The sequence below is a fragment of the Wyeomyia smithii genome, chromosome 3 (genome assembly GCF_029784165.1).
Source record: "Wyeomyia smithii strain HCP4-BCI-WySm-NY-G18 chromosome 3, ASM2978416v1, whole genome shotgun sequence".
Taxonomy (NCBI): Eukaryota; Metazoa; Arthropoda; class Insecta; order Diptera; family Culicidae; genus Wyeomyia; species Wyeomyia smithii.
In genome coordinates, this window is record NC_073696.1 from 99,812,172 (window position 1) to 99,839,886 (window position 27,715).

The following is a 27,715-nucleotide window of genomic DNA, read 5'->3' on the forward strand; positions in this document are numbered from 1 at the left end:
TATTTTATACTTCTAGCATTTAATTTTTGATTTTTTAATTTGCAACTTAAGAACAATAAAGAGCGTGTGACTGGGCCCTAGAATGCAATCAAGCATCCTCCGGGTTTTACTTTCGCTCAGTGGGATGTTTTTCTTTCTATTCATAAATTCATGAAATTTTCCAACAAATTTCTAGTCGGGTAGAATTTCGAATACGTTTCGCTCATAAAATTTCGAACCCACGTTGACTAATTTTTCAACCTTATTTTATTAATTATTTCTTTTTCCTGCAGAAAAAATCTGGTTTTTAACATTCTAGTAATACAATTAACCAACATTGTTTTATCTCCGTGTCTCGCGTCCAAACAGACCGACTTTCTTACGTTATTTACTTCTGTTTTTCTGTGCATCACACATCATCACTCGGTTTCCGGTCTGTCAGTTTCAAGAGAACGACGGCGTACCTTAATCACTGTACTCATACTACAACAAAATTATCATTTTTCTGTATTTTTTTTGCTCATTTTTACGCTGCAACTGTGATTTTTTTTGTGTTAGTTGCATTTGCTCTAGATGTTATTGTTTTTTTTTTTTCTGTAAATGTGTGTGTGTAATGCGATCATGGTTTGACACTTTTTAAGGGACAATGTTTTTGTCTGTTCAACCGTGCTTTTTTTTCTTGCGTGAAATTATAAGCAGTAAAGATTTCGATCATTTTCTATATCAGCTCTGACCGAGAGGATAGTTACTGTGGTGCAACAAAGAAAGGCGTTTATAGTATATTAAATATATATAGTTTTGCGTTGTAAGGATTTAATGATTTTTTTTCTGTTATCCGTAACAATCAAAATTTTAGTCACCTTTGGGTTCTTTTTTTTTGTATAAAAATAAATACTTTATTGTTACACTACAGCAACTAGTATCCTCTTGCTTGATTTACCTAATTAAATAATTATCTACAGCAGCTTTTTACCTTTTTGCATATTTTGTGATTCCTATTTTGCAATACATAATAATCAATATATGTTTTAAGTTCGTTACACCTATTTACAGCAACATTCTTTTCGTTCTGTTGTTTAGCAGAAACCGCAGTTCGCTACTTTTTTCATTGTATAATCTTTTTCTAAAGGAAACAGTGGTGCAGGAAAAAAATCGTTTTCGTTGGTGAATTGGCGGCAAGCTTAAGTTTACCGATAAAACAGTACAGTCTGTCGTGGATCTTACTTCACGTGAACTTAAATCCACAATAGCTTGCATGTATTTTCATAGCACCTAAACAATATCATAAAGAATGTAGCTATATATTTAGAGGATAGTAAACCGTATAAAGGATAAGAAAAATAAATCTCTGCGCTAACTATAATCTCTACACGAAAGCAGTCTAGTTCTCGTTACATTAGCTACTAAAAGGGTGGATTACTCAAGAAATACACCGTTATTAGGTGACATTAGGAACAACGAAACCTCTCCCAGAGCTAAACTGATACTGAACGGGGGACGGGCAATGATAACAATGTACGTATCTTAGAATAATCTTCTTGGAAAAGAAAAGTAAGATAAGCTGCGATAAAAAAAAATGGGTGTTTGGTTAAATTAATATGAACGAAACGATCCACTGGGGGGTCGGTCTTCGAATGTCACTTCCTCTTGCTTGCACGAGTCTTTCACATCGCGGGAAAGGCTCGGAACTGGTGACAATCGAGTTACACTATTTCAATCGATAAAAAGCAACAAACTGTTTTTTATAACAGTCTCTTTCGCTGCGGATTGTAGATGAATTTTCAATTTAGTACCAACGGTTGATTTTCCATTTTGTTTAAAACGGCAGACGGTGAACTTTCGACAAAGAACTACATTGGTTATGCACGTAAAACTTAAATAAAATGTAAAGTAAAATGAATGCGCTAATAAGGCAGTATTCAGGGTAGAAATGCAAAGTAAATTCCGTATGAGTGGGCGTACGGTAAAATTATAATAGCTGTAGATGGCAATTAAGCTCACTATTTAACCACTGGAATGTTATTCAGATGGGCGTAATTTTGTTCCATCAACCGTATTTTCGGTATAAAAGCATTTAGCATAACCTCTAGCTATCAAGTCAAGACAAGAGGGAATTCATTAATACTTCACGAAGTGTTCAATAAATCTAATGTAATTGCATGGAGAAAAAGGTTCAACTCTAAGTAAATTTAACTTGAAAAATAAATCTTTTCCGGGAACATTTTTTTTTTTTTCAAAATATTAGAAAGTAGAATTAACAAAAAATTGTCCAACAAATGAACGCACGAAAAGCAGAAAATTGTCTTTAGGGAAAATTTCACTATTCTAAGACTTTTGTCTTCAAGCAATATTATGTCAAGTGATTTATTTTTGGGTACACGGTTATTACCGTGGATCGTTCTTCTCAAAAAATACTACTAATGTTGAGCCTATCATCGTATGTATTCCCGGTCGAGGGATGCTTTCTAAATATTTTATTAACTTGAAGCAAAGCTTGAAAAAGAAACTACAACGTGCACACCGCAAGTAATTCTTTGTCGATTTTTTGTCACCGGTTCGTAAATGGCGTGGTATTGACTGTAACAAATGCCAGCAAATAAATTGATTGAAAATTTAAATTAGTAACTGCAAAAATTAAATGATGTTAGAATCTTTTTTTCAGAAATCTGCCTGTCCAATTATTTTAAAATAATTAGTTTCGAAATAGTGATGTGCCCAAAAGGTGTATGAACTTGTAACTCTGAAATATAATTTTCAAACGGAGTGTTACGATACGAATCGGAATAGGATCAAATTTAATAACTCATTACGAAACAAGTAGGTTTCAGAAACGATTTGATGGACCCGAAAAGCTTAACTATGCAAAGGAACGATAATTGTTATTCGTGTATAAACACATATACAAATTATATTGAAAGAATTTTCGAATTCATACTTATATCATTTACATTTCAGTAAATGTTACGTAGTCAATAGTAGTGATGGATAAAGCAAAACAGAAAAAAATATAAACTGGGAGCAAAACCAATAAAGCCGTAAAACGAATGATCTTAAATAATCTTAAAACAGACAAAACTTTCCTTTTTCACAAAGAAATAACTTTCTTAAAGGGGGGAGTGAGTGTTGGTGTTGTTAGATACTAAAGAAAAAAGAAAAGAAAGCATTTGTTCTTACAGGAGTCCTCCCTTGCGTCCAAACAGTAGCGAGCTGATCGTACCGTACACACTCTGCCCCAGCGAGCGGCTCTGTTCCGCCGGTGCGGCGATCGGTTGCGTGTGAGCAGTCGGCTCATTTTTGTTGCTACTGCTCTTCGACTTATTGTTAGTAGCACTAGCAGCAACCGTACCGAGATCCGGTCGAACGGTCGGTCGACTGGAGCCGTTTACCGTACCCAGATCGGGCCGCTGTGATCCGTTAGCACCGTTCAGCAGATTCCGACGGCTTTTTTGTCGCTGCATTTGCTTCAGTCGAGCCGCCGTTGTTGGGGATGGTTGTTGTTGTTTTTGCGACTCCTGTTTTGCCGTAGTTGATTTCGTCATGGCCGTGGGTCTTGCCACGCTGATTGAAGAACCACTATCACTGTCGCCGAATACACCCGAAGTGGACGACGCCGAAGAACCGGACGCATCGCTTGAACCAGACGAAATATTTTTCAAACTGTCGTGGGATAGACCCTTGCTTAGCACCGCTCGAATCGTTTCCTTATCGATCAATAGCCCCTCTTGTGATTGCTGCTGCTGCTGTTGGTGATGATGCTTATTAAGTCGGCTATCCTGCAGATGCTTCAGACTGGTTAACTGGGCCATCGGGCTGGAGGTGCGGCCACGAACCGTCGATGTGTACAGTGCAGATGAACCGTGCAGCGCAAGCGGACTGATTCCGTGCCCAGCGTGGGGCATGAAATTGTCCATTCCCATGCTTTCGACCTTTTCCATAATTTTGATCGATCGAAGTGCCTTTTTCTCCAGCCGTGTAAGTGCAAGCTTATTGCGCGCAGTTAGCCGCGAGGGACGTTCAACCTCACCGGCAAACCGCTTCCGAAGAATGTCGGCTCCAGATGCGAGCAGTCCACCCAGCAGTGGCACTTCCGGTGACATGGGACGCGTTGGTGAACCCTCTGAAAAATTCAAAACCAACAGTTAAACGACATAAATACACACGAAAAACAAACTCAACATACCAGGACTATTGCAAGGCGTAACGGTCGGTGAAAAGTTCGGTCCGGCGGGTGTATTCAACGCACTGGGCGTAACCGCTTTGATGCCTCGCTCGTTCAGCATCGATGCCAAACCCAAGTTAACGGAGAAGGTCGAGCAGGAATTTCGCCTAGACAGACCAGTGCGCGGAGTTGATGGTGTCGAGGGTTGCCGCGAGGGGCACTCCGATGGCATTTGTGAGGACATTTGCGACGGTGGAAGACTAAAGGTGACCGCCGTCGTGCCGTCATCGGGGTGCATCACAGTGCTATTGGTGTATGTGTAGGTACAACCGAAAGTTTGGAAGCGCTTGCCTGGGTGCTCATCGGCGTCTTCTTCGACGTCTGACAGCGAATAAGTTTGTAGGCCGAGTTCGTCTAATCCACGTCCGCCACGAATCGTGACGCCAGGCCGTTCCTCCAGTAGGCCACTCAGTGTTGGTGTTGCTAGGCGGGACCAGTGATGCAATGTTTGGGATCCTTCGATTGGCTTAACGATCTGTAATTTCTCCGGCAGTCGCCACTGGTTTGAAGACACACCGGACAAGCCAGATGAACCGGTGGACATGATACTATCTGGTGTGCGACAGCCTAGCGGTATACCGCTCGGCTGATCATCGTAGCTGTACGTTCCGGCCGGTGCATGCTGAAGCATTGCTCTGCGGGCCAGCACTTCGGCCGGCGTCAGTCGTTTCAGAGCAGCTTCTAGATCTTTGGCACCGGGAGCACCTGGAACACCCGCTTGTGCTGGTCCCGGATAGTTTTCCTCCGACTCCGATACCAAACTTTCACGAGAATACGTTCGACCACCGAGCGAATTTTCGTACATTGTGCTGTAAATAGAGGAACCACTCTTGTAGGAGTGTGCTGTGGTGGTTCCCCCTCCAGGAAATACATACGGTGCCATTCGCGGCTGCGAAGAGGAGCTCATCGTCATCGAACCAAGTTGGGAGAATGTATCACTGAAGCCACCCGGGTTGGCACGAGCCGCTGAACGAACCGTTTCGAATATCTTTTTGTACGACGGCTGAAGGGCTCCACCTCGCTCGGAAGCTATACCCGAGTCCAGACTGTGCTCCGAGTAGAGAGACGTCTCCATCAGCTCCGACTGGAGGGAATCCGGTGCCGGTATACCCAGGCCTGGTATCAGCGTACTTCGCGCCATCGGCTGCGAACGTTTTCTTTGGCGTCGCAACTGCTCTTGGGTTTCATGCAGCAAGTTCAGAACCTCCTGGTAGCGTGTTTTAAACTCCGACAACTCACCGGCCAACAGATTTTGATTTTCTTTGGTAATACTGAGCAGTGAGGACGCTTCCTCGTTCTCCGTGGTGAGCTGATGCAGCCGAATCTCCGCCTCCGCAAGCCGCGAGGTGAGGCTGACGATCTGCTCATGCTGCAGACGGTTTTCTTCCTTCAGTCTTTCGAGTTCTAGATCTGTTGGAGACAAACAACAATTTAGTTTTTTCAACAAGCTATCAATTTTGCAATACTTACTTAATCCATCGAACTCGCTGTTAGCCGTGTTCAGCTGATTGGCGATGTCGGCCATCAGTTTGCGCTCCTGCTCCTCACACTCGTCCGTCTCCTTGACCAACTGAGCAGCTTCACATCGCAGCGATTTGTTTTCGTCCTCGAGCGATTTGACCTTGCGCTGCAACAGCTCCAAGTTCACCGATTTGGACGTGGTAGGTGTGACTGGAAAGAAACGAACCCGCACCATTATCAATCGGAATATGCACTGAACGGTATGTTACTAAGGTAGAGGAACTCTGATGCGCACAAAATCGTACTATCAGCATTACTGCTTGCCGTGCAAACTGATAAGCTAATTCCTTCGGAAGGAACTCGGGTTTGTTCGGCCCGGGCTAAAGATGAACGCCAACCGTTATCAGTTCTAGTAATCGCACTAAAGGCTTGGCCAACGGACACGCGCCATAGTGATTAAAAAAAGTAAAAGCTTCGAAGACAAAAGAAATTTCACGCTGACTAGAACGACGTTCGTTTTGCTGCCAACCACAAACACGTACTAATATTGCGCTTCAGTCAAACTCGAATCACAAGCCACAAGCGTGTATTGATCGTTCTAGTTGGATATATTTTGCGGCAACACGAGGAGTAGCAATAAAAATGAACATCCAGGTTGGACGAAAAACAATCGATTTGTGACTCGAAGCTATTTAGGATGTTTAGGAGGTTACGTAATTGCTTGACTTCTCTTTAAAGTGAAACGGGACGTGGTCGCGATCAACTCGAATTTTGCAATCCAATTTTTTCTTGATTTATGAAGACTACGTACATGAAACTTCGATCAATTGTTTTCACAACTGTTGCATGCCTGAAGTAACAATTTGAGTGCTGTTTATTTAGTGGAAGCCGAATTTTTACGATCAAAATTCAGAAGTAAAAAGAACTCTAACCTCAAAATTGTATAGGAAAAGGCCACAATCCCGTTTCACCTTAAGCGCAGAAAAAAATGTACTTCAGAATTAAAAAAAAATTGTTCCCACATATTGTGAACAAAAGACAAAACAATCCTCTAATCGTTTTATTTTATCTAGTTCAAAGGAGTTACCTTCGACCAGGTGTTCCTCGAAGCACTTTTCACTATAAGCTACAAATCAGGGATAGCCTTCAGGTTCTTTACGTAGCATTTTCTTTTACAGCCGCAACAGTCACTTTCACACTTTCTATGAAGCGTTAATTTTATTAGTTTAAAAACTAGGAGAACGTCATATGGCGCCATGTCCTGGTGATGAGTGGAGCAATGTGCGAATTATAATGAATGTGCGTTTGTACTCCATGGCAACCATATGGCCATCAAATTATGCAGCTTTTCTATCCTACACTTGTATTTTAAATGTTTTTGTTGTGCTTTTAGCTTTTCTGAAAGTTTTGCAGCATACAATAGGCTACCACATTATTGTTGTTTGTTATTGTTTTGTAGCGTACAGAAGACTATCGTAATATGATAGAAATCAATCGTGATTATCACGGCTCACAGAAACAAGGTTAGCTACCCCGAAACTGTCATTTTTAGCGACGTTATCTGAATCGTTGAAATAAACAAATCACAGCTACTGCGATGAAAATGACTAATTTACAAAACCATTGTCACGTGGCTTGAATGATGATCATATTGAATGCTATACATAATGTGTACTGTAAAACGACATTAACAGTTTTTTCTTATCAAAACATAAACATTCGACGAGATTCGACCCTAAAGAGCATTTTTACTTTTTAAAAATGTGCGTTTTTATAACTTGAAATCTTATTTTTGTTGTTAACCGTAGCTACTGTGGGACAGATTCAATATCTAGGCTATCTTGCAGTTGTCACCACGTTTTCATTGCCAAGACCGTAAACATACAGATTTCACTCTGAAAATATTACTGCCAGTGCTAACTGGGAAGAGGAGTCGTGCGCGGCTGTAACCCCATGATGGGAGGGGGGATCATTGTCGTTCTTAGTAGAATGGTAGCATGGCTATCTGTAGCTTTGATTTTGCAAGCCAGAATATTCGGAAGCGCACCTGGATCCTCACCGACCCCACTAATCAGTTGAATTGAAACGCTGTTTTGAGCACTTCGAACAACTGTTTTAAGTTTCGACAGCCGACCAGCCACCAATATCTCGGCAGAATCCGACAAGTGTGCGACATATCACTCGCGTCACCTACGAGGCCTCTTCACTGCAGGAGATCGAAGCAGCTATCCGATGTATGAAATTCAAAAAAGCTCCTGAACTCGATCGCATATCAGTAGAGATGCTTAAAGCTGACTCCATTCTATCCGCAAGAATACTGCATCAACTGTTCTGCAATATATGAAACACCGCGACATTTTCGACAAATCGCATGAAATGCGTCTTAGTGAAGGTCCCCAAGAAGAGGAATTCGACAGTATGCGACAATTGACGAGATATGCATGCTACTATGCAGTGTTCACAACGTTCTGTACAAAGTTATCCTAGATCGAGTACAGGAGAAGCTCGATGCCACTCTATGACGGCAGCAAGCAGGATTCCGTGCCAAACGATCATGTCGCGCTCTGTATTACTCTGAGGCAGATCAATGAATTCCAAGAGTTTCTATTGGTATTTTTTGACTCCGAAAAAGCATTTGCCTCGAGGCGCAAAGGAGTCCTAGATGAAGTCGTCAACCTCAACGGAGTGCAGCACGAGGTTTTCACACCCAGAGTCCTGCATAACGGAGCCTTGTCTGCGCTATACGCTCCTCGACGGCTGGTCTCAACATCAACTTCTACAACACCAAATCTTACGTGGAGAAGCTTTTTACTTTACAGTAGCAGGGCAATTAGTGGAGAAAGTCGAAAGCTTCCAAATCTCGGCAGCCAGATACCATCAGATAGTTGTCCGAAATGCGACATAGGTGCAAGGATCAAGATGCTAGGGTTTCTGCGAGTCTACGAAATGTATGGAGATCGAACTAGATTAGTTTGCGGACCAGAACCCGAATATTCAACTCAAACGAGAAATCTGTGCTGCTATATGCCACTTCAGGTCTTCATCAACCGATGCCTGCGGTGTATAATTCGTGCCTGGTGGCCCCACAAATAGATCCCAAATACCGAGCTTCATCGCCGGTGCCATCAGAAGCTGATAGCGATAGAAATTCAGGAACGAAAGTGCGGGTGGATCGGCCCCACACTTCGAAGGAGCGGAATCAGGAGCGACTCGTGACGACGTAGCCTTAACAAGAAAATCGAAGATGTCGATAGGAATCTGACCTGGGCCCTGGTCAACGAATGGTCTTTCAAGTCGTCCTATGCACAACTACGAGTGCTTAGGACGCATAAATAAGTGGCTTGTGGCTAGCTCTCATATCGATCTCGAGTCCCTTTGAAACCCGAAGAGCAAGGTGATGGTCTCTCGTGCCTACTGTTTAATTTATTTAATGTCATTAGAAGAGCGAGGATTAGCACAATATTCCAAAAGTCGGTTCAACCGTTTGGTTTCGCCGACGATATTGACATTGTGGCTCGGACCTTTGTGAAGATGGCGGTTACGTACGTCGGACTAAAGGCCGAAGCCAAACGGATTGGACTGGCCATCAATGCATCGAAGATGAAGTACATGGAAGGAAGGGGTTCACAAAAAGACTAACCTTCCACCTCGAGTTCCAGTTGGTGGTGATGAAATCGAGGTGGTCGATGAGTTCGTCTATCTGGGCTCACTAGTAACTGCCGACAACGATTCTAGCAGAGAAATTCAACGGCGCATTATGGCAGGAAATCGTGCATACTTTGGTCTCCGGAGAAATTCGGAGGAGTAGAATTCGTCAGCGCACCAAGTTAGCCATCTACAAGACGCTGATCAGACTGGTAGTCTTCTACGGGCATGAGACATAACCTATGCTTGTGGAGGACCAACGCGCCCTTGCGGTCTTCAAGCGGTGTTGCGTACCATCGTCGGTGGACTGTAGATGGAGAACGGAGTGTGGAGAAGGTGAATAACCCTAGTAACAATATTGGTTTTATCAAAGTTTTATAGCCCTTAATACTGCCAAAACAGCGCTATAAAACTTTGATAAAACCAGTTTTGTTACTTGGGAAACCACGAACAAGCCATCTATTGTCCACACCGCTAATATTGGCAGGTTGCGATGGGCTGGGCATGTTGTAAGGATGTCGGACGACAACCCGGTGAAGATGGTTTTCGAAACTAATCCGTCAGGAAAGAGACGGAGAGTTGCACAGCGGGCAAGATGGATCGATTAGGTGGAAGACGATCTGCGGACCCTACGCAGACTGCAGAGCTGGCGTACTGCAGCCATGGAACGAGTGAAATGGAGACGACTCTTACGTACAACAATGGCCACACCACGTCTTGGGACTGTTTGATAAGTTTGGGTTGGTATTTTTCAGATGTTACAGACGTAAGGTCGTTCAGAGGACCAGATATGCCAGCTGTTTTTGAAAAATGTCTGCAACTGCGCGAAAAATCGGAAAAATCTGCTTGAATCTAAATAAAAATATCTATCCGTCATTCGAAAAAAATTTGCACACATTTCGAGAAAGTCTGTGTAAATATAAGGAGACTGCCAAAAATCGGCTAACACTATTGAAAATTTGCAAATATCTGTGATCTAATAAAAATCTGCACACGGTCTATAAAAACCTGCGTTTTGCAGACAAATCTGCACATCTGGTTTCCCTGCAGAGGACCAAACGTTGACTTGGGTTACTATCTCGAGGTATCGAGGACAAGGAGGAAGATACGACTGAACATCCAGCGGTTGTTAACTAGAGGAGCGGCTGCAGAGTACTCGCAGAAAGTTGATGTGCGGATAGATAAGTGAGTTGGAGGGGACCTGAAGGAACAGTGGAGATATATCCACAGTCCGAACAGCACTACAGGGCGAGAAGTGTTGTGTACAACTGCGACTGCCACGTTTAACGAGTGGTTTGATGCTGAGTGCCAGCGAGTGACAAATGAGAAGAACCACGCCATAGGTCATATGTTGGCAACGGCTGTGATACGTCAGAGCGGAAGGAGATACCGAGATGCCAGAGTCTGTCCATCGCCAGATCAGCATTAAGAGCGTATTTCTGTAGAGGCGGAGTTTTGCGTTTCCAGGCACAATATGAGAAGCTTTCACAAAAAGTTTATGGGATTAGTAACCGAAATGTGTCAACCAACGGCAGGGAGGGGAACCTAATTACCAATAAATCAGAGGTAACCAAGCGTTGGAAACAGCCTTTTAGTGTGCTGTTGAACGACTAGGAAGACACTAGACTAGGATTGAGACTAATGAATGAATTGTAGATCCGCCATTCATGGAATAGGTGAAGAAAGCAGGGAAAGACCTAAAAACTGCAAGGCAATCCCGCCGGACTCGTCAAAATCGAGATCGAACAGCTATGTCGTGCCATTATATGGTTCGGAATGAACCCGCAAAGCGGCGATAGTGTTCATGTAATTTCTAGTATTTCCGACATACTGTAACCCGGGGTGAGATTGTGCCAGGCGGATTGAGATTGTGCCATACAAATGCCAAAATGTCAGCCAACCCATGGTGATCACCACACCAATATTTCTTGACCAAGCTTCCTCAAATACTTCCCCAAGAAAGACTAGTTTTATGACCCGAAAGAGATGGCTGACAAGTCAGAATGGGTTGGATGGCCCAAACTCACTCCCACTGGCACAATCTCAAAATTTTTCGATTTTGGAAAAACATCACAGTTACGTAACTGTCTCAACTACCCCATCCCCCATACGTAACAATAAGTAACGCAAACTCAATCCCGCTCCCTCTCCCCTTTGTGCGTTACTTTATTTTGTGTACGTTTACACTCGCTCCACGTAGCGGCAGAGTTCTGCACTTTACTGTCCATTATTCGGAGGTTCTTTCCCCAAAAAGAGGGTACATGATCTTTTACGGATTACGTAGCCAGCTAAAATTCCACAGCACGCACTCCGTACAAAACATGCACTGTAAAAACACTGATTCTCTCGGTGACCCTCTATCATCATAAAGCATGGACACTGAAAGAGGCTGATCGGCAATCTCTTAACGTTTTTAAGCGTAGAATCTAAACGCAATCTGGAAAATGGTGTTTAGCGCAGGCGCATGAGCCATGAAGTGTAAAAGGTATAGGCTCCTGAATGAGTGACGTGGTGACGTATTCTGGATTCGGCACTGTATCCATAATCGGTCTGTGACCGTAAAATTAAGAAAGTAAGATTCATTTTCGGTATGGTAGTGTGAAAAAGGATTACGAAAATAAGAAAAAATGACAGTGAGTATTGAGGCTATGGAAAACTTTGAAACATGTCAAAGAATTTTCATTCTTGAGTGAAGTTATAACATAAAACGACATAAAAAAGTTTGTGTTTCAGTTTTGTTGTAAACGGTATGTAGATATTAGTTTTGCTATACTTTCACTTATAAATGTAAATTTGATAGCCAACCGTGGCGAGAACTTTGGAAACGAGAAAAAGGAGTCGTACGCGTACAACGTCAATCGAGTCGGAGTTTGCTTTACCTGCAACAATTTGATCGCTTTACTTGAAATAATTTTATTCTTCTTAGTTCTTAATATCCACACACTGATACCTTCCTAGGAATCGTTTTGTAGAAATGAACAACGAACCATATTTTTATATTATTTTACAGTTTAGTGTGAACAATAAAACAGTGTACGATCAGGTTAAGCGGATCATAGTTCATGTTATGATAAAACATCATCACGAAGTATTTCACGGTTTTGACATTTGCGGTCGTCATTCAAGCAATAAAAGAAACCTTCTAATCTGAAATATAAATGTGAACAAATTGGCAAATTTTTGTACCTTCCAGTTTGAATTTAATAATTAGATAGATGTTCCACTTTCAACTGAAAATAGCTCTGCTGTGGAGCATGGTTAGTTTTGAGGGAAAACAATTAACGAAATGTCAAATTTTCAATAAAAGTAGAAAGTTTCACCAACTGGTTCTCATCCTATGCTGATTTGCTGTTATAGTCAAGTACAAGTGAATCAAACGCAAAATACTGCAGTGGGCTAGAAATGCAGTGAGAATTTAGAATGAGCAACCTGTAGTCTATATCTAATAAAAACGTTTACGGAGACCGTCAACTTCAAGTCACTCGTTAAATCTGTGCTAGTAACGAAAATGCCAGTGAAGGAATGCTTCATTGCTTCATGAGCTCAATAAAACCCTTTACTCGTTTTTTAATATCACATTGGACGTGTTAATTATAATAAAATAAACAAAACTTACCATTCTCGCTACTGTCGTCCGCATCGTTGGTCAGTATTCCGATCAGTTCGTTCTTCTGGTGCAGCTCGTGGGCGAGCTGCGCTAGGTTTTCGTTCGTACTTTTCAGCTCCTGCTCCAGTTCGGCAACGCGATTCTCTAGGGCCGTATTCTGTGTCAACAGTTCCTTCCCGATCTGCACCGTCAGTTCTAAGTCCTTCTCCTTTTCCTCCAGCAGTCGTGTTACGGCATCGATATCATCGTATGCACGGGTCATTTGGCTAACACGATTACCGCATAGAACTGGAAATGAATACAATGTAGGAAAACGATTTTAAATATGGCGGTTAAAAACGGAAGCTTCTGATGGAAGAAATGCATCGCAACACGTATCGTAGTGATGGTATACAGAAGTACCTACAGAGAAAAATCTAATTTTGAAGACAAACAAAGCACGCAAACCAAACAAGCAAACCAAACAAGCAACACCAAACGAAGCACGAGAAAATCGATGCTCTGCATTATGAGAAACAACAAAAAAAAGCCTCAATCATGCTATATAAATAACCCAGTAGGAACGGCAGCTAGGTTGAACTTGGAATTATGAGCAGCCTGTTTGCCCTTGAGAACTGCTAAAATGATTGGTAGATGGATTGTGATTACCTTCCTAAAGTTTTTGTGCTTATATACAGCAAACAAAGAATAGGTGCATACTTCTTGGTTATGATTTTTTTTTTCATAATAATAACTCAACAGATTATTTCCTTTTTGAATTTGATTGGGTTTATCAACGCGTTTGGAATAAGATTGATTAACTTCGTTTATTGACTAACTGGAATCACGTGATTTTAAGGTGAAATTAACAATCGATCAATTTTTAAAGGTAATTCAATTATTCAAACACATTTCAACACTTGCGGCATCACGATTCAACCTCTGAGCTCAATAGAATTTGATTACCGTAAACTGGGGTGACTTTGATCACTTTTTTGAATATATCTTAAATATTTTGAGAATGTACTAAAAACCAAATTGTTTGACATTTTTAAAATGAGTACTGGCACACATTGAGCAAGATCATGTCACTACCTCAAAAGTTTAGCAACCGTTCTGCTGTTTTTGAAGGTGCTCAACAATTTTCACATCGATCATCATTCCGGGGTGACTTTGATCACTTCATTGTTTTGATGAATTTGAAGTGAAACTTTACTGCTTTACCAAGTTTGAACAATTGACAACGACTTAAATGAGTTTATTTATATGAAAAAGCAATTCAGGGGCTATTCACATTCCACGTCAACAGTCTATTAGGTGAACGTCCAAAATTTGTACAAAATTTTAGGATATATATGAACGACTGTCCACGGAGAGAAAAGGGGGTCTAAAACCACCAAAAACTAGTCCACGTGGAATATGGCTTACCCAATAGTCCAAAAATGCATGTTAAGAGACGTCTTGGGTTGTCGTGAGAAAAAACATATAATGTACTATTGAGTTTATTAGGACTCAACATTACCTTTGAGAAAAAAATTAAAAAAAACAGTAATGAAAATCGTAGTATTAATATTTTTTGAGCTTAAGAACTAATCTGGGCACAAAATAAACAAACTTTACGTATCGCAGCTGGTTGTTTTGTATCTGCTTGAACCGATTGTTTGTATGCAATAAAAATCGCTCAAAATCCACTTTATTTTAAAATCAATATTCTAGCATGAAAAACACTCTTGTAATAGCTGGAAATGCATGGATAATAGCAATGTAGACATATCTAAACATAATTAGTAAAGATTACGACAAATATCAAGCTTTTCGAGTGCTTTTTATCACAAATTCAAAAAAGGGGTAGAGTGATCAAAGTCACCCCGGTGATCAAAGTCACCCCAGTTTACGGTACTTATTTTATTTAATTTTTCTACCGTTAACGTTCACAACACTAGCCCTCATTTTCGCCATTAACATTATCGATTGAATTCATTTGTCATCAAAGTGTTTGAAGGTACAAAGAGTCATCACCGCTTTTCGGCTTATTGGGAAAATTGAATCCCCTCATCAATCCATGTTTCGGAATGTTGGAAACATTACACAACAAACCAATTAAATCAAATCAGGTGCCCTTTTTACTAAACGCGAACTGCATCACCGCAAGCCAGAATGGCAATAGCCTGTCTGTACCACGAAAGCCATCGGCGGCTTCTCCGCACCGGAGTGGCATTTGTTTTAATAGTCACGAAAAGTTCTTGTTAGCCTGGTTCCCGGATCGTGCGCTCCTCATTAGACATCGACCGCTTTCGACATTCCTCCGAGCGGCGCGCGCGGCGCACTTTCATTTTTCATGGACAAATGAACGTTTATGAAAGATAAACTACTTTTATTTTTCAATGTTTCATATCTTTACTAAACCAATATATTCATCTTGACCTCTGAAGCACTATTTTGCAACTGATATGCCAGCATTCGATTTTACTGGCATTCCTAATAAGGGCTGAACTTTTTACTGCAATAAATTCAATGTTTGAAGTGCTCAAAAAAAAATCGCTCAAATGGGTGAATCCAACCTACGAGTTTTTTTAGAGCAACAGCTAATCAAAAAACAATCTTCAACATTACATGAGCTTCAGCCTCCCCCAGTATTATAGATGCAGAGACCCGTGAGAGTAATTATCGCACTCAAGTTGAATGTAATTTTTCGCTTAAAAGCTCCTCAAACGGGTAACCATCAGATGGAGCCTGCCGATTGAACCGATTTTTCTACGCATCATGGAACGAACAAACTGGCCACTTTGCACCGTACAAATGCTGAGAAATGAGGAAAAAACGCGCCACTCTGAGTGCAACGCGCGCATTTTTCCATCAGATCTATGATACTAAACGAAAGGCATAATGGGAAAAAAACATGACAAGTTGAAGTTGGACAAACAGTGCAAAAAAATGGTTCAATCTTACACCACAGCAATAACAAAACTATTGTCTGTGACGAATTATTAATATAAAATCTGTTATATGCGTGAAACTTAGCATTAACTGTTGTCGCGATTTTTTGCTCATGGTACGTGGTTCTCTTCATGCGAAATGAGCTGCGATTTTTTTTTGTCAAAAATATAATTTTAAAAGTGTAAAAACATGCGTAATGAACGTCAAACGTGCAATGAGTTGGAGGAAACATTTGGGTAAAGCGATCAGAACAATATAGGCTTTTGAATTTTGGTATTCGTCGACAATGGTTTAAAATTGGAAATCTGAGATCAAAAAAAAAATGGGAGGGGTTAACGATATTACTGAAATTTATAACAGCGTACAAAACGACAAAACGAAAAAAAAGTGCATTCCAAAAGTTCAAGCCGGAAAAATGAAAGATTATAACTATTCAACCATACAAGTGAATTTTGTTGCCCCCAGGATTACCAAAACGTGTCAATTTTTGTGAGAGTTCGCCGGATTCGTCGCTTCAACGTTATGTTTACGAGAAAACACATTTGAGTCTCTGAGAAACAGCTAGTGGCTATAGGCACCAAAATTCACAGGGATGGTTGAATAGCTATAATCTTTCATTTATTCCCGGTTTGAGCTTTTGGAGTGCACCTGTGTTGACCAGTGTTTTTATTAGACTTGTGTATCAATAACTTCTTGTTAACAATTCGCTTTGAATTCATGGAACAGAATAATTCCCGTACTATTTCAGTAATTTGATACTATTCGGAAATAATCAAAAACATGTAGAACACACAAATTAGAACATTTATAAACCACAAATTACACAAATATAATACATTCCATTCGTTGCTCATAATTCATGAGGTAAAACAAATGGCAAAATATAACTGTGTGAATAAAGAGTAGACTTCTACTTGACAGATAAGTTTGTTGAAACCTAAGTAATAATAGTCACACATATTTGTAATAAAAACCAAGTAATAAAAATCCCACACTTAAAACAACATAACCCAAAACCACCACACCTTTTTTCCGAACGCAAGTGCAACTTTTGGCGCCATCATTGCCGCCGGTGGCGCTGGGCGATCTTCGTTGTCTGCCGCGAGATCTGTCTAGCCCATCGCCACCGTTTCGTATCATAATTTTGCCATAATCTGAACACTTCGTTCCACCATCACCATCCTTCGCAACCAAACTGCCACAATGAACACAACAATCTTGATTACTTATCGTACTATTTGGCACACTGATGGCGCTAGCAGCAGTAGCTGCGGCCACGTCCTTTAATCGCGATCGCGAACGAAATCGTAACAGTGTAGAGCTGCTGGTAGCGGTAGATTGTTGCATGCGATTGGTAGCCGATACATCACCGATGGAGGTTACCGATGATGAGCTGCTCAGAGGACTCCTTCGTCTGGCCGCGGCGGTATGCAGCCTGGCAATCGGTTCCGACCGGCAGCTAATGCAGTCGTCGGTTTCTGTTTCGTTTCCACTGGCCGTACCAGCGATGCCGCTTTCCTGATCCGATTCGCCAGATTTTTTAGGTTTTCGTTTGCGGAACGCATTGACCGCACGCGTTAGCATTTTGTTGAAGGGTTTTCTCTATTTTTTTTGTTGCTTTTAAGTTTTCAACCAATTTAAAGTGTTTACGTTAAGTGTTCGATTGGAATCACTAGCAAATTTCTACACGATCCGACAGCCCACCGCTAATCGATTTTCAGGATTATGTCTTCATTGCAGTTTATCTGCTTTTCCAACACAACATGGATTATCAAGCCCCCGGAGTTCGGCCTACAGGAAAAAATCAGGCTTAAGTACCGCTAAACATTTTACGCGAATCAAGTCAATTAGATGCACAAGCGTTGTTTTAATACATAATTTCACTTTCGTTTGAAACACGGGAGCAACATGCAGACAATGTCGATCGAGGAGGGTTACTTCTTTCTACTGGCCTCTTTTCATGGGGTTGGGGATTCGACCAGACTGAATTATTCTGAACAACAGGTGTAGAATAAACAAGGGGGGTTTATCATGTGAACTAGTGTATGTATGTCATGAGAGGCTGCTAAACATATTGTTATTTTCTGGCCCTCGGGTAAATGAGGCTGGCCAGACCCATTTTGATTTTAAGTTCAGTTGAAATAAGATTAATAATAACTCTCTGTGGCTGGGATTTTATCCACTTTAGATTTGCAGACATTAGATTCGTACCACATTGATTTAACCCGACTCACACACGGTTTGTTAGAAAAATAAAACTAATGGAATAATTTAGCTATATCTTTGATATAATCTTGTACATTTATTCTCAATGTTCTATATGTGACTTACATTTTCATTTGGTGTTGAGATTTCATAGATATGCATCATTCAACTATTATTTTAGGTAAACAAGTACGAAATATTGTTTTGCAAAATATTTGGTTTAGAAATCAAAAACGTTCAAACAACTTTTGTAGCAAAGCAAATTAACCCCTGAAAAATCTGAAACTATCAGGGAGTTTGACTTTATCTGGCTAAGCCTGTAGTAGTCAGGAGAGTTTTATAATAGTCAGGGAATTTTGCTCTTACAGAATTTTATCCGACAGGTCTAATTTTATTTTTAAACCACCGCATAAGAAACAGTTTTTTAAGTTCAATATCCTTGAATTTTGTCTTGCTTTTATTCCAACCCCAATAAATATATTCATATGACAGTTTAATAATTATACAAATATTTATACGGCAGTATCTATGCCTAGAATAAACGAATCGATTGCCCGAATTCTCTTGGTGCGAGCATAATAATTCATTCAGGGCATAAATAAAAAAAATAAAAAAGTTAAAAATGGATTCATCGGGATACAAAAAAAAAAAACTTTCTCAAAGAAAACCTGACTAGTGGAGATAGGGTGATGAACCTTGACAAATAGAAAAAAAATAAGCACTAAAAAGTAAATTGATACTTAACCCGGGTGAGGATGGCTAGCAAAAGATTCATCGCGATTTTCGGCAATAACAAAAAAAAAATTTTTTAATAACTAAATTACGAGTCCAAATGGACCGTTTTCCAACTTCTTTTGATAACGTTTTGACGAGGCTTAAAAAAGTCTGAAACGCTACTTTGCGCCAGGCTTGTCACTCTTCTTCATATGTGGAAAGAGCAGAGTGAATATTCACGGCTCACTTCTTGTCCAGCATTAGCGCTGCGTGTAGTAATTAGTGTGGTACAAAATACTTTTTTCTTTTACTTTGTGCTGTATTTCTGCCGCTCGCAGAAAAATTAAAACACTTGCTGCTGACACCACAGCTGAGCGAATCAAGAGTGTTGAATCATTCTAGGGGGAATATATAAAAGTGCACCGCGGTGCGCACTGCTGAAAAAAATTCGATAGCATTCGAAGAGCAAACAGACATGGTAGGCTGCTGGATTCACTTTTTTCCAGTTTCGAAATGCGAAGCAAACAACGCAATTTACTTTTCTACCTAGATGCTCCCTTTATTTGATATATGCTTGAGAGACACACAGTAAAAGAACTGCAGTGAGCTCTGTTGTGCAGTTAATGTCTTTCGTGTGAGCAAACTTACACCACCATATTTAAGATTCGACTGCTAGGTTTTTCGCAAGCTCCTCAAACACTAACGATTTGCTGTTCTCTACAGGTGAGTGCGTCGCTTTGTCCACCAGTGTGAGGCTGGTGAGGTACTGAAGCGTAAAATGAAGCGTAGTGGAATGCGCCGCGAACGCGTCTGATCCACGTTTTCGAACGTCTATGTAAAACACTCAAACCGGCCATACTGGAAGCGCAACGACGCGTCTGTAGAAGCATAGTAGCGGTAAAATTTCAAAATGACGCTTGGAAGTGTTGATTTTCGGCTTCTGAGCATAATCCCGATGTCGGCAATCCGAAAGAAGTAGTCCGACGCGTTTTGTTTATCCCGCTTCCCAAACGCGCAACGCTTCGCTTCATTCTACGCTACCAAATCAAATGTAGCAATGATTTTGGGTGAGAAAACACATACTGAAGAAAAATCAACCGTCTGGAAAAACAGGGAAATTTATTTTCGAAGTTGACCAGACACCCTGGATCAGTGCTCGTCAATTTGAGTAATTTTTATGTTGATAATTACCATCCTCCTTTAGAAAAAGTCTAATTTCGTGATATTAGCTTCATTATTGATTATTTTTGTTAGCGAAAATTTCGAAAAGTTAGGAGCTTTTGAATTTAATTTAAACATTTATTTCCACAATTCCATTTCCGTTCAAGCCATTGGGTTCTCGTCAATATTTGGTTTGTTTTAACGAGAAGTAGAGAAAGAAAGCTTGCGAAACTATACCCGTTGCATCTACGCACAGTGGGGTGACTTCATAATTACATAATTTTGAGATGTTGAACATTAATCTGAACTTCATTTTTTATTTTGGGCCGTCCATAACGCACGTAATCCAATTTTCGTGATTTGTCGGGACTTCCTCTCTTAGTTGGTTTTATAAAGTTATATGATTTTTGACCACAAGAAACGCCATTGGGTGTCCTCCATATTGAATAAGATTACGTGGTTAATGGACGACCCCAAATCAAACAAATTTTGCTCAAATGTAAATATTTTTTTAAATAAAATAAAACAACTTAGGTAATACAAACTAATTACAAATCAAAACAATCATTATCATCTCCCTCTTCTTTTACTCCTTCTTCATAACTTCATAACAAATTCATTATCATCTCTCCCTGATTCAAGATGATAGACGATTGAGATCATAATTAGCATTTCCACGACTATTTTTGCGAGTGAATCGTTCTCAGGCATATTTATTTATTTTATTTATGATTTTTGGCCAAATTTATATTTAACCCTTTACGGATTAAGGGGTTATATACCTTTTTAGTTTTCAAAAAACCGGAAAAAAAAATTCGCCGGTCCTTTAACGATCGCTTTTTGAAACATACAATTACATTTTCCGGAAAAAATTTTTAATGCATTTTTTTGCGCTCAAAACATGCATTTTTTGGGAAAAATGTTCCCGTTTACACTGAAAACAAAATACTCATAAAAGTGATCGTTCAAGGACCCGGCACACTTCTAAACTAATGAAATAATATGAGTTTTTTGATTTCGGTTGATCCGCTGAGTCTCTATCAGGATCACCGCAAGCCTCTGCAAAAAAAAGCGTTTCGGGGAAACGGCCATTACTCCAGTAAAAATTGGTATATCCCAAAATGAAACGTATTTTCTTGTTGTTGATAAACTGTACTTTCATAAAAATACCACTTTGATGCAATGAAAATGGTGCTATGCACTTAAAAATAAATTCAAACTTCCCTCATTTTTCACGACCAAAAAGGTATATAACCCCTTAATGTCGATATTGAAAATTTTCATTAATAAAGAATTATGGTTTCGATTAAATAGAATCCTAGATAAAGTTTCATCACTAAAAAATTATTATATTAAATCTGCTGTCGCATTTCTCGCTAAGCGAGAGATAATTTGCGCAGTTTTGCATTACAGCGGACAATATGCATTTGAAAGTTTACGTTTTTGCCTAAATTTTGGATGTAGTCACATCCGTGGCAAACTGCGGCAACAAAACTTTTAAGCTGCTTTTCTACAACAAAACATTATTTTTTTAGTGTCAGGCCTAGTATGATGAAAGGAAAATGTTTTGCACAATATTTCGATCACCTTTTCCTTAGACATCAAAATAATCCGAGCTTTCATTGAAGCTGCGTTTTGCAGTAGAAATGACCTTTTTTTAAAAATATGCCAAAAAACGTCAAGGTGCCAAGCTTTGAAAAGTCAAGAAAAATCATATTTCATACAGTGCTGGACAAAATAAAGTACGCACCCATTATCCTAATGTTGAACTCCCTGTATCTTTTTTAAAATAAGGTATATGCATTTAAGCATTCGGATAAGTTGTAGTATTTCTAATATACTAAAGGTTGGTATAATAGTTTTGGCAAAGAATTGCATATTTAATTCACACTAAACCATAATGGTAATCAAACTCTATTTTCGCTTGGTCAAAATAAAGTACGCATTCTTAATATCATCATCAGATTACTATTTCTCAGCTCAGGTAATTTCTTTTGACGTAGAACTACGTTTTACACAGGGATGCAAACTGAAAAACTGGGAAAATTATACACGCATCTGCCCAAATGCAGAAAAATGTTGTTTGAATCTACGAACTATTGCACTATTGAAAATTGTCAAACCTTGTTGGAATAAAAATAACGTCCTCTGATTGGTCGTTTGCTTGCTGTGTGTGTATGATATGGTATGATGTGTGAATGATATGGTGTGATGTGTGTATGTGTGTATGATTTGATATGATGTGTGTGTGTGTCTGTATGATATGGTATGATGTGTATGTGTGTGTATGATATGGTATGATGTGTGTGTGTCTATGATATGGTATGATTTGTGTGTGTGCTGTGTATGGTTTTTAACTCGGCACGTTCTGCTAACTGCTGAATCCGGTTCACGAAATTCACAGCCCTTCATTAGTAGACATTATAACTCATTACCCAAGTAAAAATATTGGTTTCATCAAAGTTTTATAGCGCTCAATACAGCCAAAAAAGCGCTATGAAACTTTGATAAAACCAGCTGTGTTACTAGGGTAATGAAACACTCAATGCATTTGTTAATAGTGTATGTAGTTCTACGTCATTTATGCGGTCGTGTCTTGGATACAACCTCCTACTTTTTTATTGTACCCTACCTCTCGTAAGTCCAATAAGATTTCTATTGCTGCGAAGAATCGTCGGAAAAAATCCTTTCGCTGCCAGCCGAGTGATTCGTGAAAATGCTAATTTGAATATCATTGAACGAACTGTGCGCAGAAGACTCCAGGAAATGGGTTATGAGAGTGGATTTGCCCAGCGACGACCTTTGAATCGAAACGTTAACGAAACGTTTGATTACTTTGTATTCATCATACATTTTTGGCTGAGGTTTATTTCTGCAGGATCAAAATTTCGCCCAAAATTCGCCCAAAAATACATCGACAAGCCGATAGAGATCTTGAAACAGGTTATCTGGAGCGATGAAAGTAAATTTGAACTCTTTGGCCACGAACAACGAGCACAAGTTTGGACGAAGTCTGGTGAGAAACTTGCCGATAAAAATATTCAAAAGACGGTCAAGTACGGGGGTGGCAGTATCATGGTGTGGGGGTGCTTTGCTTGGTCGGGTGTTAATAATATTGAGAAAATTGATGGCATAATGACGGCAGACTATTACATCAGCATTTTGAAGAAGAATCTTGAAGAGTCAGCGCGAAAAGCTAAGCCAAGAAAAAGTTCACTTTTCAACAAGACAATGATCCTAAGCATACCGCCCACAAAACCACTTCGTATCTCCGTGCTTCACGTATCAAGCTACTGGAATGGCCATCACAAAGCCTGGACTTAAATCCGATAGAAAATTTGTGGTCGATTTTGTATCAAAATGTTGACAAAGGAAACAAATATCGACTCCCATCATATTAGAAACCTCGTTGAAAGTATGCTTCGACGCCTACAATCCGTGATTTAAGCTAAAGACGGCCAAACTGAATACTAAAAAAAAAAATTGGTTCGAACGGTAAATCACCGTAATACGTACTTTATTTTGTCTACCAGAAAAATGACAATTTACGAATATAAGCTCTTTTTGAGTTTATATATCGTTTTCATGTCACTTTATCTAACATTTTCCGAAAGTACACCTCCAGTACTGTCTTTTGTTAGAACACTTTGATTAACCATCTGGCTTAGAATCTACCTGAAACAAGAAAGTTTGAACATATCACAGGTGCGTACTTTTTTTTTGTCCAGTACTGTCATATTGCGGCCAAATTTTGAACTAAGGCACTTGAATGTTATAGCAAGAAAGAAAAAATTATATGGAGCAACTGACGTTGAAAATTTTTTGGCCGATGGCCAGCGATTCCACACTGTGCACCGTTCAAAGTATAAGACACCATCAGTTTCGCATTCTTCAAGGTAAAACGATACTAATGATGTCAATTCTGTAGGTGTGTAAGATGCGCGCTTGTATATACGATTGTCGGGGGTATGATACATGTTGTAGTTTGCCGTGTGAGAGTAAAAGTAATAAAATATGCGCACGACAAGTTTCTCCATATCTACTGCAAAATATGTTTTTCATTGAAATATGTTACTATATTTATTTGATTTACAAAGCGATCTTTTTATGTATGACAAGAAAAGGGTCGTTGCACACGAAGTGACCACGAAAAAATACAAACTCGGACACGACTATCACGAATTTGACTCAAAGTGGGGGGAATTCTTCCTCTAGGTTTACTTCGAAAAAATCCCAATTTTGGTGTCGATTGGAATGCCTGCTCTGTGGGACTCCTCTCTGTGTTGCAGAATAACGCATATTTTGTTCAAAACCTCTTTCTTTTTTCCTTACAGTTTATAGACATAAAGAAGCAAAGCCTTGGTGCTACATTCCAATTCGGAACTCGACCTTCTGTTTATTATACACAGACTTCGCAGCCGACCATTTAGTGTACAGGACAATTGCGGGGCTAGCGTTACGATCCTACTGACACTAATAGTCTCTCCCGAGCCGAGACTTGAACCTACCACGACTGACTTGTTAGGCCAGCATCGTATCTCGAGACCATCTGAGAGAGGAGAGTTTATAGACATAAGATGCCCGAAAATAGACAAAACAATCCAGAAAAACTGTAATTTTTGACCGGAAGTGTTGTCAGATAGCTTATTTTTGTATTTAAAGATTAAATTTACAGTTTTTTTTTGTTTTATTCTAAATTTGATAATTTCATCGTGTTTCTTGGAAAATTTAACATATAGAAATTTTCGTATGAAACAAGCCATATATAAAATAAAAATATTCATAAGTTTTTGCAATTTAATGAACATCAAACAATGACTTTAATTCTGATTTTCAAGTAATTTTACTCAAATTTTTGGTCTGAGAAACAGTTTTTTTCTTTATTTTATGAATAACGTTTAAACCGAAGTTATAATTATTATGAAATCCGGCAGTGACTTACGGGACATTCAATAACTCTCGTTTTTTTCAATAAGGAGGAAGTATTGTGATGAATTAATTATTTTCTAATATTTTTTCAGTTTTTATTTCGTGTCTTCTGTCCCAAACGGTGTCATATCAACACTATTACATATATTTTAAATCTTATTTCATCAAAACAATATCGCACGCTTAGCCTCGGGGCTAATAGCGGTCTCGATCAACTAGATTAGTTGAGAGAATTCGTTATTGATATTGTTTTTTGGACATTTTGTATGTGTAGGATAAGTACAACGATACATCGTACCCCAGTGCTGAGTCGAGAAAATTTCCAGCTCGAAAAGATCCTCGACTCGATCGGGAATCGAACCCGATATCACAACCTTGTGGGAGAGCTAGCCGACCGACATCGCTAACCACAGAGCCACGGGGACAATCCTTTTTCATCAATAGATCGTAATTGTTGTCGATAACAGGATATAAACATTTTATATATTTAGTGCACTTTGTTTGGATAATCTCAATGTGCTCCTTGAAAGTAAGATTCTTATCATAAATTAATCCTAAGTATTTGATTTGATTAGACTAATTTAAGATTGCACCGTTCATCGTAACAACGTGATTATTGGTGGGTTTGAGAAACGAAGCTCTTGGTTTATGAGGAGAAATAATTGACTGTGTTCTTTTGATGCATTAGGAGAAATCTTCCATTTTTGCAAGTATGAAGAAAAAATATCTAGACTTTTTGCAGCCGACTGCAAAAGCACTGTCGAATGCCTTCTCTATGTCTAGAAGAGCAGCTCCAGTGGAAAAACCTTCAGATTTATAGTAAGAATCAAATAAGTTACTCTAAGTAACTGATGAGTAGTCGAACGCCAATGTGTAAAATCTTTCGTTTGATACTAAGATAGTAAGACGAGCCTAAGCGAATGTTTTATCCACACTCAATGCACTATGCCCAGTATCGTTTTTGAAGCGCTATTCCCTCATAACAGAAAAATGATGTACAGCAAATACACCTATGTGATACAAATGTGACCAACTGAAACGCCAAACGGAGGGTTGGGATTTGACGGTCAAGGCAACCGTTTCGGTTTTTTTTTTTTGGTATAAGGTGAATCTGCTTTCTAGTTCAAAGCACAACAATATTAACCTAGAACAGTTTATGAAAACTTCCGGCCAAGCTCGCAACGTTAGTCTAGGTTACGTTCCTATGGTACACAAGTAGAAACCGTACCAGAAGGTTTGCGGCATAACCGACTACGAGAGGTTTTCTTTTTACCACTATAATAAACAATGCATTAAGCAGCAGCGCGCGGGGCACAACTGACTGAACTACTGAATCCAGAAGGCGGAATAGCCGCTGCACGATTCAACTCTTCATCAAACTGACTGCTGAATGAAATGAAGGAACGATATTAGTTTTCTGCGCGTACATCATACACCCATCATGCCCTAGGTTTAACCCGTACAGCTTAAAAAATGAGCTTCCAATAGTACATTTGCATAACGGTGAAGCTGTTTGAAGGTTTAATCCGAGGCGCACAACAACAATGTGTGCAAAATTCCTCTCGCTCTGCACCGAGGCAGCGTTGATGTTGATTCCAAGAATCCACGGGGTTCGCAAGTCATGTGAATTTGAAGTTAGTTGATGGATAGATTACGCAAGCAATCTGCGAACTAACGACCAGCGAGAACTCGATGCAAACTCCCATGACTAATAAGTCAACATTGAAGCGTTCCTGTGCAGTCTCCTCCTCGTCCGTCACCGCATGAGTCGTTGCATGAGAAGAAGTAATAAAACTTGTGAAAGCTATTTCCCGTAGTTTAGCACAATGTATGGGACACTTATCTAGGTGATTTGTTCTAACAAATATATGTTCATTAAAATGGTCCCAGTTGTGCAGATGGAAAGACATACATTTGTGTGGATATCAGGGGCCGTTCATCTCCCGAGTCAGTGCCATCATTAGAGTGTAATATTTTCATAACCTGCATTCCATAACGGTTGTGCACCCCATGGAAAAATTCAAGGGAAAACTTTACACTAGATATCATCACTATTGTTGCAAGGTTAGAAGGGGGTGTCACTGCCCTTGTAACTACTGCGTCCTACTTCGACAGTTGAATAAGTTTGTCGACCCAGCTGCTGCTGCTGGTTGTGCATTGCTGCTGCTACGCACTCTTTTATTGCGACGCGTGTGTCACTCCTGTCATTGCTTACGGATGCTGTCACTCATTTGCTTTGACTTGTGAGATCGTTTTTTTTTCTTTTCACAGAGTTGGGTGGTTTATTGACCATTCATCCGAACAAAGATAGACATTTTGGCAAATGTTAGGAATTCAAATATAGGTGATGTCAATAATGTTAACACGGAATTTGCGGGTTAACGCAGGTCAAAAGTTCTTGTTCTTGATTTTTGAACAAAATCAATAAAACACACAATAATGCGAATGGACAGTGCTGTCGATTTGCGAATGTTTTGCATGCTGCTCCAAAAAATCAAACGAAAGCTGGAACTTCTCCCACATGAAAATAACTTGCATCATAACTATTTAAACTTCGAATTACACTTCACTATTTAACTAGTTCCGATTTAACGATTCCTTCACAAAATTTCACGTTTATTAGAGGCAAATTAAACTTTAGCTTTTCAACGAATATACACAAAATATGGCTGCAAGAGTGACGACTATGACGTTTTGCAGAAACGCACGATGGGCGAAAATCATTTTATTCTGCACTCTTGGGCAAGGCACGGCTGAACTATCCACCAAGCGGGAGAGGAGAACCCCACTCGAGAGAAGAATACTGCTCGTGAGAGATAAGGATTCTCCGTTCGGATGCTGCGCAGTTCCACGGTGGACACAGGTTCGTAGTCGAAATA

General features: G+C 39.8%; 1 protein-coding gene across 9 annotated transcripts in view; it reads right to left on the reverse strand.

Moving 5' to 3' along the window:
* Positions 1-228: 228 nt before the first annotated feature.
* The window catches only part of LOC129732613 (trafficking kinesin-binding protein milt), a 161,542-nt gene continuing 134,055 nt past the window's right edge, over positions 229-27,715 (reverse strand). For 8 of the 9 annotated variants that reach the window (XM_055693626.1, XM_055693625.1, XM_055693623.1 and 5 more), the window contains 4 exons: positions 12,921-13,199; positions 5,669-5,869; positions 4,160-5,608; positions 229-4,096 (listed from right to left, as the gene is read on the reverse strand). In XM_055693626.1, the coding sequence (XP_055549601.1) occupies positions 3,150-4,096; positions 4,160-5,608; positions 5,669-5,869; positions 12,921-13,199 (2,876 nt within the window). In that variant the 3' untranslated portion in view covers positions 229-3,149. Of the gene's footprint in view, positions 4,097-4,159; positions 5,609-5,668; positions 5,870-12,920; positions 13,200-16,852; positions 17,048-27,715 lie in introns of those variants that run through there. The other variant, XM_055693628.1, reaches the window with a different exon arrangement.